At 43.2% G+C, this 16,107-nt stretch overlaps 1 protein-coding gene across 1 annotated transcript in view; it reads right to left on the bottom strand.

The window, feature by feature from the left end:
• The window catches only part of LOC121287049 (rho GTPase-activating protein 39-like), a 172,163-nt gene that overhangs the window by 15,559 nt on the left and 140,497 nt on the right, over positions 1–16,107 (bottom strand). Inside the window, exons 3-6 of the mRNA XM_041204501.1 lie at positions 11,677–13,009; positions 4,163–4,712; positions 2,006–2,098; positions 741–814 (exon numbers count right to left, since the gene is read on the bottom strand). Coding sequence (XP_041060435.1) covers positions 741–814; positions 2,006–2,098; positions 4,163–4,712; positions 11,677–13,009 — 2,050 coding nt within the window. The remainder of the gene's footprint in view (positions 1–740; positions 815–2,005; positions 2,099–4,162; positions 4,713–11,676; positions 13,010–16,107) is intronic.

Here is a 16,107-nt window from a genome sequence, read left to right as displayed (position 1 = left end):
AAATGGCCTTTGTTATTCTGTGTAACTGTTGATTGTCTATTCTCTTCTGCACCTGCCCCCTTGAAGTTAGGATCAAGATCTCAAACTGACTGTCAATAGAAAATCAGAACTTCAAAATGCAGACCTTGGATCAAAGGATTCTACAGCAAAAAAATGTGAGCTGCTGATTGTTTGCTTGCTTAAAAAAAAAACTAACAACATATGCTACAAATCAGAGGTTTGAACGTACCGTTTCATATTTAGAATCATAATGTTACACAACAGGAATAGGCCAGCTTGACTCATGCAGTTTGTGCTGCTGTTCTTATCACCACAAGAAGCATATTCTAATCCCATATCTTCCTCATACACTTTCAACATCCCTCCCTTTTTCCAGCTATACCCAATTCCCTTTTAACAGTGCTAATATACACGCTGTTTCAACAAAAAAATTGGGCAGAGATTTTCACATTTTATTCATCTTTGTGTAATTCACTTCTTCCAACCTTTCTTTCAAATCTTATTTTGAATGTGTCCTCTTGTTACCAATATTTCAATGTTATGTTATTTTCTGTTGGCTGCTACTTAAATTCCAACACTGGGAACAGGGACATCTCAGCTTCTCAGGCTGGGATTAATGCACAACGTACAGGAGGGGAAATACATGGCAGTACAAAGAATAAACAGAGACAGAATTAAACAGCTCTCTAAATTAGAGGGGGACAGGTGTTGGGAATAAAAACAAGTATTCAGCTGCAGACCTTCTTTCCTCCTGTCACAGCAACCTTCTGAAGCTTGCGGTAGCAGTATTTTGCATACGTGCTGATAAGAAGCTCTGGGGGGAAGCAAAGAAATAAGCAGTCAAGCAGATGCACCACTTTAGTGTGACAGAATATCCTACACATATTGCTTACACTTCACCTTTTCAGATGCTCAGCAACACACACCAGGTCCTGGCATTACTATATTGATTTACACTGTGACAGGCATGTGGTACACCCACACTGTAATATGAAGGAACCACCTCTTTTGTGGGGTCTTAAGCATGAGTTTCAAAGAGGACAGAATGAGGACTGGCAGCATAAAGATGCTAAAGAAAGGGCAGAACAGATCTTAACAAAAAGACTTGCATTAACATAGTGGTTTTCACAAGCACCGGACATTTCTAAGTGCTTCACAACCAATGAAGCACTTTTGAAGAGGAGTCGCTGTTGCAATGTAGGAAATACAGCAACTAATTTTGCACTCAGCGAACTGATAGTAACCAGATAATCTGTTTTAGTGATGTTGATCGAGAAATAAATATTGGCCAGTACACTGGGGATAATTCCCCTGCTCCTCTTTGAAATCATGCCACGAAATCTTTTACATTCGCCAGAAGAGGCAGATGTTGCCTCGGTTTAATGTCTCATCCGATAGACAGAACCTCTGACAGTGCAGCACTCTCTCAGTACTGAATTAGGGTGGTAGCCTTGATTTTTTTTTTTGTGCTCAAGAAGTTGGACTTGAATCCAGAACCTTGTGACTCAGATGTTAGAGAGCTGTTTTAGCCCGTTTTAGCTCCTTGAACTGGGAGCTTTAGAAAAGTGCTTTAGAAAACGCGCAACTTGTTCTTGGTCCCCTTTCCAATCAAACTTTTAAAAAATAGCTGAGGAAAATCATTGACACCAGGTGCTTCAGTTCACATTGATTCAGCTCCGGCAAATGTCAAACTTAGTAATTCTTACCTAGCCAGTTCTGCTATGGAATTATTTGTACTGGTAACTTACAATGTAAAATGAGAGAAATTTTTTAAAAAGCCCGTTCTAGGTTTCGATCAATTGCTCCTATTTAAATGCTTACTGAATGTCTATTAAAAACTCCCAATTAGGCCAAGCACTGGAAACCCTTGTAAAACACAACTTTAATACCTTGTAAAATTGCCAAAAATACACAAGCTTGCTGCTGTTTTTTGACAGTCCTTAATTAGAAGGAAACAGCCGTTATCATTTCAGTCAGCAATACGGTCAACCTGCTCAAAACCTACCTTCTTCTTCCTCTATATTCTGTTTTCTCTTTTTTCTTGATTTTGAGAATTTCTTGTTTTTCATTTCAACTAGTTCCTTGATACGTTGGGTTACTAGAATTTAGAGAAAACAAAAATGAAAAAGTACAACTAAAGGGCAGAAGGATCGCTCAAACGTGTGACATTTTTTGCATTTTTTTTTAATATATAGGATGGCAAGAGACACTGTTAAAGACATAAAAGTGCGGCAGGCAGCACAGTGTACAGTATTCACCAGCAGCTGCACTAGGAATTAGGAGAAGAAAATAAACCAGGGCTGTATTTTCTGGAATTTAGAAGGTTATGGGTGAGTTGATAAAATTTCTGGAATTAAGGGCAATAGTTAAGGTTGACAGAAACCATTGGTTATGTAGTCTAGTACTGGGGAACATAGTCTAAAGATTAGAGCCAGACCTTTCAGGAGTGAAATTAAGAAACACTGCTACATTCAAAAAGGTGGTGGAAATTGGGAATTATCTTTCACAAAGAGTGATTGATGCTAGGCCAACAAAAGGTACTAAAGGATATGAGGTGAGGCACGCGGTTAGGTCACATATCAGTCATAACCTCACTGATTGGCAGAACAGGCTCAAGGGGCTGACTGGCCTACTCCCATTCCTATAACACAGATGGAACAAACTTCACATGCTCTGGGGGAACCAGGAGACTTTCTTTTCTACAGTCCTTTACAAACTGCTGCTCAATTATTGGCTCTGTTAAAAATAGCATCTAGGGTTATGGAACCAAAGTGATAGACAGAATTAAAATACAGATCAGCCTTGGTCTAAACGAATGACGGAACAGGTTTGAGGGGCTGAGCGGTCCCCTCCTGTTAACAAGCCTATATTGCATCGCCCTCCCCGGAACTGGAGCTGAACATACAGGTGGTCACCCTTTCCTCTTGAAGGTTTGACAAGTGGAGAGGCAATGCCAAGCTGGCAACCTGCTCTCAAACCAGAGCCAAAAATCGCACTGCAGCTAACTTGTAAATTGTGTGTAAATGAGAAGTGACTCTCACTCATATTTTCCTTCCTTGTGGGGAAAGCTTGTAGCCTCTACTCAACCCTTGCCGGTGGCAGCGTGACAGCAGGTGGTGTGTGGTCGCAGCAATTCACATGTGCTGCATCACCAAATTACTCTGGTTTTTATAGAGACACTGAGGGCAACATTGGCTCTTTGGAGAGTAGCAGGGTGCTGAAATTTTCACATAACACATCTGGGAATTTTGTAACCAAAAGAAAGGACTTGCATTCATAAAGCACCTTTTACGACCTTAGGATTTCCCAAAGGACTTTAAGCTAGTTAAGTACTTAGAATTGTAGTCACTGTTGTAACATAGGAAACAAGGAAGCCAATTTGTGCATTGCAAGCTCCCACAAACAGTAATAATGGCCAAATAAAATGGCAACATTGATTGAGATATGTGTATTGGCCAGGACACTGTGAAGAACTCCCTTATTCTTCTTTGAAATAGTTCCTTGGGTTCTCTTATCTCCTCCTGAGAGGGCAGACAGAGCCTCAATTCAACATGTTATCTGAAAAATAGCACCTCTGACAGTGCAGCACTCTCTAAGCTCTGCGTTTATGCAGAGGCTAGCCAAGGCATGCTCCCTGGGTTCTGGTTTAGTCTCCTAGTCTGGACTGAGTTAACAAATCTTAGCTGGGATGGTGGTGAAGCAGCTGTAAATGCCTCAGGATTCGTATATCATGGGTAAGAAAAAAAATGTATCCAGGGTTCCTGATCCTGAATGCTATCCAGTGACCTCTGCTGTAAGTGCACATGTATGGACCTTGTGGGATGAGGTGGGTGGTGTGAGGTAGCTGTGGGGACCTAAATTACACTCAGTCTGCATGAATCACACCACTTGCCAGAGTTTTCCAGAGCCCCCAGTACCATATCCCAGCAGGCAGTCAATGCCTCAGAGAATGGAGCTGAGAAAGGGATGAGAAGCGGGGTGAAAATAGACCTGAAACACAGTGGGTGCAACATGCAAAAATAATCCTTTTATATCTTAAGCTACAGAACATGGCGGTGAATACTTAAATACTAAATTTATAAACCCAACATTCGAAAGAAAGAACTACTTAGTCAATGCATTATTTCACAAAAAAGAACTGCAAGAGTATAAGCTCACATACTTTTCACATCATGAGCAGGGTCAGTGTGCCGATAGATATACCCTTCCAAGTAAGACTGGAATTTGGGTGATGGAGAAAAGAAGGCTAAACAGACTGCCATAAGTTCCCAGCCATATGCCAGGCTTCGGTAGCATAGATTGTCAGTGGTCTGCCTGCAGAGTTGGATGTAAAGCTCATCCCGGATCCCCTGCATTGTCCAGCACTTGGTGACTATAACAAGGGCAATGGGGACCCTCTCCATCCGCGTTTGCCTGTCCCCCATGTACATCTGCACCAGCTTGAAGAGTTCGCAGGCGTCCTTCTTGATGATCCGATCATTGGTGACCAACATTGGCTTCTTGATGGAGCCTCCGACCCAGGAGAGCATGTTGGCGATGGAAAGCCTGCGCCTGAAGATCCCCCGAGTGTGCATGTTCAGGTGTTTGGCTGCCCAGTCTTCCATGCTCTTCTCTGGCAGGGGTTTGCGTAGTGTGGTATAAGGAAAATGATAGCCCACATTGCAGGTCTGCCCTCCTGGGTCAAGTTGAGGGCTGCTGCCCATGTTCTGAGGCTGTGAAAGGGGTTGGGGGAGGAAATAAAAACATTGAGAGTTTTTTTTTTGGCAACATGGAATCAATAGGTTTTAACATCTGCTGCATGCACAAACTACATCACTAAAAAATCCAGGGCTTAATTAGCCAAGCCTGAATTATTTCATCATCAGTATTGATTTGAACAGGTCATTCAGCCCCTTGAGCCTGCTCCGCCATTCAATTAGATCACGCGTGATCTGGACCTCAACTCCATTTACCTGTCTTGGCTCCATTACCCTTTTCAAGCAAAAACCTCTCTCTCAAACTTGAAAGCGCCAACTGTTTCCAAACATCCATAGTCGTTTGGAGCACAGAATTCCAGATTTCCCCTCTCCTATGAGTGGGAAAATACTTTCCTGATTTCCCCTCCTAAATAGCCTAGCTCTGATTTTAAGATTTGCCCCATCTTTCTTGATTTGCTCCCAGTCAGAGTTAATAGTTTCTCTGTCTACCCTATCAAATCCTTTTAACTATTGAAAAGAGCAATATCAACCAAATAAAAGTCTCAAACAAGGAGGGTGGTCAGCTTTCTCAGCAAGCTCTGAGTTTATCCGATACTGAGCTGAGCCTTAAAAACCAAAGTGCTTTATGGCCAATGCGGTACTTTAAGTGGAGTCGCTATTGTTATGTAGGAAACACAGTAGCCAGTTTGTGCACAGCAAGCTCCCACAATCAGCAATATGATAAGGAGGAGATAGTCTGTTTTTGTAATGTTGGTCGAGAGATGGATATTGGGGAAAACTCCTCTGCCCTTCTTCAAAATAGTGGCATAGATCTTTATGTCCACCTTGGAGCACAGGCAGGATCTTGGTTTAAGATCTCATTATTAAGTCTATACCTATGTTTTATTCTATACAAGCCATCTCACCTACTTTCTTGCTCACTCCCTATACGCTTAGCTGTTCTGATAACAGCCACTAATTCCCTTTTAAAAGAATTGATGTGCTCTACATATACTGTTTGTAACAGAGAATTGCACATTCTAGCCACCCATTTTGCAAGGACATTTTTTTTTTCAACTTCCCCTGGAAATTTTCCTGCTATGAGTGAACTTTGTCTCTCTCGTGCCTCCCTGAAGCGATATGAAATCAGTGACTATGGTCAAAGGCATCCTAATTAACAGAGCACAAACAGTGCTCAGTGAAGAATTTTTAACTCTGTTTGCTGTAAATCTGATTCAGTTCTTGCTGCGCCTTTCATCATAATTTTGACAAGGTTTTACAGCATTAATTTTTTTTTTTTGAAATGTACATTATTCTTAGGAATTTAACATTGCTGCTTACACGTTCATTGCTGTCCATTCCCCCTTCTAAAAACACTGGCCTTTTGGGCATGCCGTGATCCATCTGGTTCTCATGCCATGCTGACTGGCCCATCATTAGGCATCAGGAACACTTTTCTTCCACTGGGAGGTTTTGTGGGGTAGAGCCAGTTGGGATCAAGACCACATATGGGAGCTCCTTGAAAGGTTCAGTTGGTTAACTGACCTTTACATGCCTGAAAGCTCCGCAGCTTTTGATTCTCCGTCTGTGCTGATTGATTTAATCTCAGCTGGGGTCCTACAAGTGGTCTCAACATCCCTTGGCTAGAGTAAGGTGGGGGAGGGGGGGAATAATAAAAAACAGGCAACGCTCCTGCTCTTGACAACTTACAATGATCCCTCCTTGAAAACACAAATTTACCAGAGTCAGGCAAAGACGAGACTGAACTCAGTCACAATTAAATCTGCAGTCAAACTGCTTGCCATAACTCAATGCTTGAAAAATGGCTGCTTGCATAAGGCACTGGACTGCACTGCTGTGGAACTGTACTGCAGAAAGAGTCAGGCTGGGAGGGGCAGAAAATACTGGTGTCGGAGTAATGTAGGTTAGCCAAAAATAGATCAAGTCAGGATGTGGAATAATTACATAGGATTATAAATGATATACGGCACAGAAACAGGCCATTTGGCCCAACCAGTCCATGCTGGTGTTTGTGATCTACTCGAGCCTCTTCCCATCTTTTTTCATCTAAATCATCATAACCATCTAATCCCTTCTCCCTCATGTGCTTGTCTATTTTCCCCTTAAATCCATCTATATTATTCTATTCAGTCACTCCCTATGGTAGCGAGTTCCACATTCTCACCACTCTTCAGATGAAAAAGTTTCTTCTGAATTCCTTATTGGATATCTTGATGATCATCTTATATTGAAGGTCTCTACTTATGTTCTTTCTCACAAGAGGAAACATTCTCTCTATATCTATATCAGGTATCATCCTTACAAATCTTCTCTGCACCCTTTTCAGTCCTTCTATATCCTTTTTATAAACCAGAATTGCGGGTGTGGACTAACCAAGATACAGGTTTAACTTCCTACTTTTCAATTCTATCTCTCTAGAAACAATGCCCAGTGCTTGGTTTGCTTTTTCCATGGCCGTGCTAATCTGTCATCAAACTTTTAGTGATTGGCGTATTTATACTCAGAGATCCTTTTATTCCTCTACTTCACCTAGACTTGCACCTTCCAAGTAATAAATGACCTCCCTATTCTTCCTACCAAAATGTACTATCTCACATTTATCTGTGTTGAACTTCATTTGGCAACGGTTTGCTCATTCTGCCAGTGATTCGAGAAACAAAAGGGGAAATCAGGGGACATTGGGATTCCAATACTACAACGGGCAATTTATGACACATGGCTAGCAACTTCAGAAACAGTGCAGGTATTCTGAACAGTGCAGTAGGATTCAGTGTATGATAAGAATTTTAGCTTTTGGTTTCATCAAGAAATTGAGTGGAAAGGACTGAGACCAGGAAAATATAAATAATAAAACTAGGAATGAGGTGCAAGCACTTACAAGTATAGCTTCTGATCCAAATATGAGAACTGCATTAAAATTTTGACAAATGAATTGAATGCATTATCTTCTAATGCCCCCATTACCCATCCTCTACTTTTGGTTATTTATTAAAAACAGAGAAATAAAGTAGATATTATGGTGATAGTGTGTGTTACGGATCACTCAGGGAGTCTGAGTTACTGTGGCAACACATATTTTTACGTGCATGCTGTCATCTGGAGCTATGGATGGTGATGGTAGAGGCTCCAACTTCTTTCCATCACATGGCTGACCAGGAATCTCTCCCACTGTTACGTGCTGAGGGAAGCGCTAAAGCTTGGGGCAGCTACCATAGAGGCGTGATGGAAACAGGCCTTTCAGCCACAGTGCACTGAGCAGCTGGAAACGGTGTTGAGTCCCTCGGGCTGTACGCCTCACATGGAACGTACATTGTTAACAGGAAAAGTATTGAAATTGCATAGCGGCACCTCAGAGTGGAACATGGTCTATGAAGAAAAGTTGAAATCTATTGTACTTTCTGTATTCTTCAATTTGAAATGTTTTGCCCTTGGGCTGTATGCCTGACGTGGAATGTATATTGTAAATATCAAGAGTAATGCAACTGTATTGAGGTGCCTCACAGCGGAAAATGCTATATGGAGAAAATTTGAATTTATTGCAATTTCTTTAATATTGAATTCGTAATATATTTTTACAAATTTTATGAATAAAGTATATTTTTGGAAAAAGAAACTTTCCTGCTCTTATCACCTGCCATTGGTGTCTGCGTTGGAAGGATTTGCAGACTGATACTCTCAACTTGTTTGTTCACGTTATGAACGCACCTTCCTTGGCCATCAAGTCTGGGGTGGGAGTGGAACCCAGAGCTTCTGGCTCAAAGGCAGGGATGCCAGTCACTGCGCCACAAGACCTCCTAAAACATGGGTGGGGGCATTCAATCTGCAAGTACAGGTTTATCGGCTAATACAAAAGCAAAATAACACAGGTGCTGGAAATTTGAAATAAAAACAGAAAATGCTGGAAATACTCAGCAGATCAGGCAGCATCTGTGGAGAGAGAAAGAGAGTTACCGTTTCAGGTTGATAATCTTTCTGATGAGCTTCAAGGTCTAATGAGAAGTCATGGACCTGAAACGGTAACTGTTTCTCTTCCCAGATGCTAACCTGCTGATTATTTCCAGCATTTTCTGTTTTTATTGAAGGTTTGTGGTGTCAGGTGTCATGCACTCCAGCTTTTGACTTGGAAGCCAGGCAGTGGGTAACTGGCTCAGTGGCTATGAAACATGTAGCAATTTGCACAAGAGGTACTGAATGAGTGTGGAACCGGCACATGTATGGGCAGACTAATAATTTGCCATATTTCACCACCGGGGGTGTAACAGAAACATGTAGATAGAGATGTGAGAAATGGTAAGGCCTGTAATTAAAATTTGCACTTGCAAGTGCAACTATCACCCTATTTTCCACACCCCCACATCTCTAGGTATGTGTGCTGAGATGTGACCCATCTATTGGAACACCATTAACATCATTATGGCAACCCAGCAGGTTAACTACTTTGGTTCATGTTCCAGGTGCATGATCTCTATCCTCAAGCAGGATAGCAGCAACTCCGGTTAGCCCACATTTACGCATTCAATTCTGGGAATCACACCTCAGAAAGGGTATACTGTCCTTGGAGGTGGTGCAGTGCAGATTCACCAGAATGATACTGGTGCTAAGAGAGTTAAATTTATGAGGAGTGGTTGCATAAGCCTGGCTTGTATTTCCTGAAATGTGGAAGATTAATGGATGATCCAGCCGAGATGTTTAAGTCAATTAAAGGATTTGATAGAGTTGAAAGAGAAGATATTTTCTCTGGTGGAGGAGTCTAGCATATTTCATGGCTGTTTGTGGAACATTATTGGTGAAGAATGAGCGCTATATTTGCCTACTCAACAGTCAGTGCATTTCAAAACTAATTCACTATGTGGAGGGCACAAAAATATTTTGACAATACATTAAAGGGATGTGCAAACTCTAATGTTGTAGAATTGTAATAGTCAGTTTCTTAAAAAGCTAGCTAGATCACGACTCAAATCCTACTTCTGAACTGTATTCTTTTCCACCTCACCAATTCTGCACCCTGTCCACTCTTTTGCAGGCCTCAACTCCTTACTGGTACACAGAAGCCATACATCCTCCAAAAGGTTCCAATAAGTGGTTATGCTTCACTGAGTTTTAACTATGGCCACAGGCTAACAAACATGGGGGAATCAGAGTCGAGGCTGATCCTGTCCTTGAATAGCATCCACATGTGAATATTTGTAACAGGAGTTACTGGGCTGTGGTCAGGGACAAGGGCCTCTGTGATTTTCTGCCCGCCCCCCACCTAGCCGAAGGACACCCATATGCTTCTACACCTGCCTGGAGAGCATTAATGCACATCCTTTCATTAGTCAAAGAGAACAGGACTAATTCTGAGGAAAAAGGAACTTTCGATGGAATACTGAGCCATACCGACTACAAATTCCCAGATTTCTGTGGAGGCCAGTACTGGGTTAGCACTTAGAGTCTGGGCTGCAACTGGGTTACTCACAGTGGGTTCCCTTGCCACGGAGCATATTAGGAGATTAGAACATCAGCAAGGGTCCAGTGATTGCTATAGGGAAGTGCATGCACATGGACTGCAGGGAAGCCCAAACTGGATCAGTTGTGATACACTCCACTGTTGAATAGTTTCAGCAGGTAGGGGCACAAGTTAACAAAGAAAACCCCTCCGCCTGGAGGATTACAGCAGCCAGGAGTGCTATTTTCCTTCAATCTAGAGAAGCATCTCTGATAATGGTATCACCTGCGAAGGGTGCCTATTTCAAGCTTAATGCTGTCATGGTGCTCAGAAGCAAGCAGCTGGATTACCCGTTCATTCAAAAACATTTAAAAAAAATTCTGCAAACAGATGGCACCTATTTCTAGAAACTGTGAAATGGAAACAACCGAGGATAATTTTTTAATTAATTCATGATATGTGGGTGTCGCTGACTGGGCCAGCATATATTGCTCATCCCTAATTGCCCTGGAGAAGGTGGTGGTGAGCTGCCATCCTGAACCGCTGCAGTCCATGTAGTATAGGTACACCCTCAGTGTTGTTACAGAGGGGGTTCTAAGGTTTTGACCCAGTGACAGTGAAGGAATGGCAATATACTTCCAAGTCAGGATGGTGTGTGGCTTGGAGGGGAACTTGCAGGTGGTGGCAGTCCCATGCGTCTGCTGTCCTTGCCCTTCTAGATGGTAAACGCCGAGGGTAAAAGGGGAAAATAAAGAACTTGCATTTAAATAGAGCCTTTCACATTCTTGAGATGCCCCAAAGGACTTCATAGCCAATTAATTAAGTGCGGTCATTATTGGTACATAGAGAAATACGATAGCCAAGGTATGCATAGTCAAGTCCCATAAACAACAAATATAATATACAGGCAGTCCATCTATTTTTGATAATGTTGGTTAAAAGGATCAGTGTTGGCTGGGACACCTAGGGAACTCACTGCTCTCTCTCTCTCAAATAGTGTCATGGGATCTTTTGTATTCCACTGAATTTAGAGGCAGGGACACAGTGTAATGTCTTATCTGATTCTGACAGTGTCGCAGTCTCTTAGTGCTGCACTGAAGTGACAGCCTGGGTTAGGTCCCCAAGTCTCTGGAGAAGAAGCTTGAATCCAGACCTTGAATCAAGAGGGGAGTGCTACCAGCCAAGAACTTAAGGAAGGAGTTACATTTGTATAACGCCTTTCATTACTTCAAGGCGTCTTCAAGCATTTTAAAGCTAATTAAATACTTCTGAAGTATAGTCATTGTCATAATGTAACAGCAAATGTCACAGTGATCAGGTAATAAGTTGATATTGATTGAGGAATAAATATTGGCCAGGATCTTTTTCAAAATAGTTCTGGGGATCATTTTCATCCACCTGAGGGGGCAGACGGAGCCTCAGTATAGCGTCTCATCTGAAAGACAGCCCCTCTGCCCTTGCAACACCCCCTCACTCGAACCACATATCAAACATCTAGCTTCCAACATTTAACCTTAAGCACATAGAAGCAAGTTACGGGTGTTCTGTTACCTGTGGTTGGTTCCGAACGGGACTCGGTAAAGAAAGGCTAATCTGGCTCGTTAGGCTTCTTTCCAATGAATTGCTGGAAAAATCCACCTTTTCAAATGTCCTTTTCTGGCGGACAACTTCCGGTCGTGTTGATAATTCACTGTCAACTGAGGCTCGTATGTCAGAGCCCAATTTGTGCAAAGATCGATTGCTGGCTGCAATATCTTCCTTTGAGCCACGGTTCGCATACTGCCTGAAATGCCTGCCTTCTGACTGCAGTCGGATTTTGTGAATATCGGCCAAGATGCAGCTCTCGGCTATGTCCGCATTCAGACTCGCCTGGCTACCCCTGATCACAGCTGTCCGATTGACCACTGCCCGCATCTCTGCGATCAGCTTCTCGTTCAAAATGTTGAGCTCACTGCTGCTGCCCAAAGATCCTGGCCTGGCTTGGCCTGCCATGGTTTTCCTCCCTTTTCTCCTCCTCAGACTGGGTGAAGGACCCGTTGAGTAGCCAGAGTCCTGATGGCTGATTACAGAGGTCGGGTACTCCTGAGACTGCATGCTGCTTTGACGACTGTGCAACTCATTGCTTTTCAAGGAGTTCATGTCCAGAATCTTCCATGGCTGTTTGTTGCTGTCCTTAGCCAGCAAGGGACCTGAAGAAATTCTGCTTGAACTTTCACAGGTCCCGTTTGAAGAAACTGGCTGCTTGGAAGATGGATCTATATTTACCATCTGTTTGATATACTCTCTACCTGCTGGGCTGTACTCTGTGTTGGACGGTTTCCTCGCGTGCTTCGTTACAGCTTGCTGTGGATAGCCCGGGCTCTGAAGCAGCTTGGTGGGCTGAAGCCCTTTTTGGGAGTCCTGGCCAACTCCCTTTGGGGTCGAGATTGACTCGGTTTGAGAAACACTCCCAGGGTCCACTTCCATGGGTGGCTCATCATAGATTGGTGACTCGATGGGAGGCTCATCATAAATGGGGGCTGAAGAGGCACACTTTGGGGATAGAGGCTGTGCTTGTCCTGGTTGATCCTTTTGGGGGGCCGGGTATGGAGGGCCATTTGTCAACACAAGACAGAAGCCCCCATTTTCTGTCTTTTTTAAATGCAGCGATGGTTTGGATTCAAGAGGAGATGACACAGTTTTACCCCCTAGTGGGAAACAGGCAGCCTGATGGGTTTGTGCCTGACCTGGAGCTTTGGTTGAATGGGGCTTCTGGATGGTGACTGGTGGAGAGTTCTGTTGCTGGGGCATTGAGGCATGTGAAGAGACCGAGCTTGTTCCACTATCAACTTTCACCAGCATTGCTGCCTTTGTGCCTGGGGCTGGCTGCCACGGGGAGTTTGACCTGAGGAAGAAAACAAAGATCACATTAGCATTACGCACTCAAATTACCAATGTTAAAAGCACAAAAACAGAACACTAAATTAAAATATACATAATTACTATATTATCTGAAAGTGGCTGTACAAGTGAGACACTGTTTCATAGGACCTAAACCATAAACAACAATTCTGGCAACAAAACACAGGAAGTGCAGATCAGATTATGTGGCTTCTATTGACTCAATTGAAGCAATATTCCACACTAAAATGCTAAAGTTATAATTAGATGAAAACATCTTAGGAATCAGTATGTGCTCCAATGATTCTTTGTCTACTGGTGGCACTAATCTTCTGAAGAAAAGAATTGGTCTAATGTGTCCATAAGACATAGGAGCAGAAATTAGGCCATTCGACCCATTGAGTCTGCTCCACCATTCAATCATGGCTGATAAGTTTCTCAACCCCATTCTCCCGCCTTCTCCCTGTAACCTTTGATCCCCTTACCAATCAAGAACCTATCTATCTCGATCTTAAATACATTCAATGACCTGGCCTCCACAGCCTTCTGTGACAATGAACTCCATAGATTCACCACTCACTGGCTAAAGAAGTTTCTCCTCATCTCTGTTCTAAAAGGTCTTCCCTTTACTCTGAGGCTGTGCCCTCGGGTCCTAGTCTCTCCTACTAATGGAAACATCTTCCCCACGTCCACTCTATCCAGGCCTTTCAGTATTCTGTAAGTTTCAATCAGATCCCCCCTCATCCTTCTAAACTCCATCTAGTATAGACCCAGAGTCCTAAAACATTCCTCATATGTTAAGCCTTTCATTCCTGGGATCGTTCTCGTGAACCTCCTCTGGACCCTCTCCAGGGCCAGCACATCCTTCCTGAGATATGGGCCCAAAATTGCTCACAATATTCTAAATGTGGTCTGACCAGAGCCTTATAAAGCCTCAGCAGCACATCCCTGCTTTTATATTCTAGTCCACTCGAAATAAATGCCAACAGTGCATTTGCCTTCCTAACTGCTGACTCAACCTGCAAGTTAACCTTAAAAGAATCCTGGACTAGGTCTTCCAAGTCCCTTTGCACTCCAGACTTCTAAATTCTTTCCCTATTTAGAAAATAGTCCATGCCTCTATTCTTCCTACCAAAATGCATGACCTTACACTTCCCCACTTGTATTCCATCTGCCACCTCTTTGCCCATTCTCCTAACCTGTCCAAATCCTTCTGCAGCCTCCCCGCCTCCTCAATACTACCTGTCCCTCCACCTATCTTTGTATCATCTGCAAACTTAGCCAGGATGCCCTCAGTTCCTTCATCTAGATCATTAATGTATAAAGTGAAAAATTGTGCTCCCAACACTGACCCCTGTGGAACTCCACTAGTCACCGGCCACCATCCTGAGAAGGGCCCCCTTATCCCCACTCTCTGCCTCCTGCCAGACAGCCAATCTTCTATCCATGATAGTACCTTGCCTTTAACACCATGGGCTTTTATCTTACTGAGCAACCTCCTGTGCGGCACCTTGTCAAAGGCCTTCTGGAAGTCCAAGTAGATAACATCCATTGGCTCTCCTTTGTCTAACCTACTCGTTACCTCCTCAAAGAATTCTAACAGATTTGTCAGGCATGACTTCCCCTTGATGAAACCATGCTGACTTTGCCCAATTTTACCATGCACTTCCAAGTATTCTGAAATCTCATCCTTAATAATGGACTGTAAAATCTTACCAACGACCGAGGTCAGGCTAATCGGCCTGTAATTTCTCGTCTTTTGCCTCACTCCCTTCTTAAACAGGGGGGTTACATTAGCGATTTTCCAATCCTCTGGGACCCTCCCTGACTCCCTCCCTGATTCCTGAAAGATCACCACTAACGCCTCCACTATCTCTTCAACTATCTCCTTCAGAACTCTGGGGTGTAATCCATCTGGTCCAGATGATTTATCCACCTTCAGACCTTTCAGTTTTCCTAGCACCTTCTCCTTGGTAATGGCCACAATACTCACCTCTGCCTCCTGACTCTCTTGAACTTTGGGGATGTCACTCGTGTCTTCCACTATGAAGACTGATGCAAAGTACCTATTCAGTTCCTCCGCCATTTCTTTGTTCCCCACTACTACTTCTCCAGCATCATTTTCCAGCGGCCCAATGTCCACTTTGCCTCTCTCTTACCTTTTATATATCTAAAAAAGCTCTTGCAATCTTCTTTTATATTACTGGCTAGTTTACCCTCATATTTAATCTTCTCCCTCCTTATTTCTTTTTTAGTTGTCCTCTGGTCTTTGTAGGCTTCCCAATTCCCTGGTTTCCCACTGCTCTTTGCCGCATTGTATGCTTTCTCTTTAGCTTTTATGCTGTCCCTGACTTCCCTTGTCAGCCATGGTTGCCTCGTCCTCCCTTTAGTATGCTTCTTTTTCCTAGGGATGAATTTTTGCTGTGTCTCCCAAAGTACTCCCAGAAACTCCTGCCATTGCTGTTCCACTCTCTTTCCTGCTAGGCTCATCTCCCAGTCAATTGCCCCACACCATACCTGCCAACTTCAATCTGCGCCACAAGCTCATTTACCTTATTTCGTATACTGCGTGCATTCAGATACAACACCTTCAGTCCTGTATTTCCCATCCCCTTTCTCACTGTCGTCCCTTTATCTGATATGCTTGAAGTTTAGATTCCTAGCCCTTTCCAAACACTCTGTCCTATTTTGTGTTCTGGAGACTTTAATAGCCTCTCCTGGGCTCTCCTTTCTTTTCAGTTTTTTCATAATTTTCCAGGAAGTTGAATCCACCACCCCACATGCTACCCTACTGTTTTGTTTCCCATTAGTCATACTTCTTGGAGTTTTACCCCCTTTCTAGTTTAAAGTCCTGTTCACCACCCTATTTAACCTTTTCACTAGAACATTGGTCCCAGATCAGTTCAGGCGGAGGCCGACCCAACAGTACAGATCCCTCCTGTTCTAATACTGATGCCAGTGCCACACGAAATGGAACCCCTGCACCACTCCTTTAGCCACGTGTTTACTTCCCTTATTCTCGCGTCCCTGTGCCAATTTGCACGTGGCTCAGGTAGTAATTCGGAGATTATAACCCTTGAGGACCTGTTCTTTAATTTAAGT

The sequence above is a fragment of the Carcharodon carcharias genome, chromosome 14, assembly GCF_017639515.1.
Source record: "Carcharodon carcharias isolate sCarCar2 chromosome 14, sCarCar2.pri, whole genome shotgun sequence".
Taxonomy (NCBI): domain Eukaryota; kingdom Metazoa; phylum Chordata; class Chondrichthyes; order Lamniformes; family Lamnidae; genus Carcharodon; species Carcharodon carcharias.
Note: the sequence above shows the minus strand (reverse complement) of the source record. Positions and strands in the feature narration are given on the sequence as shown.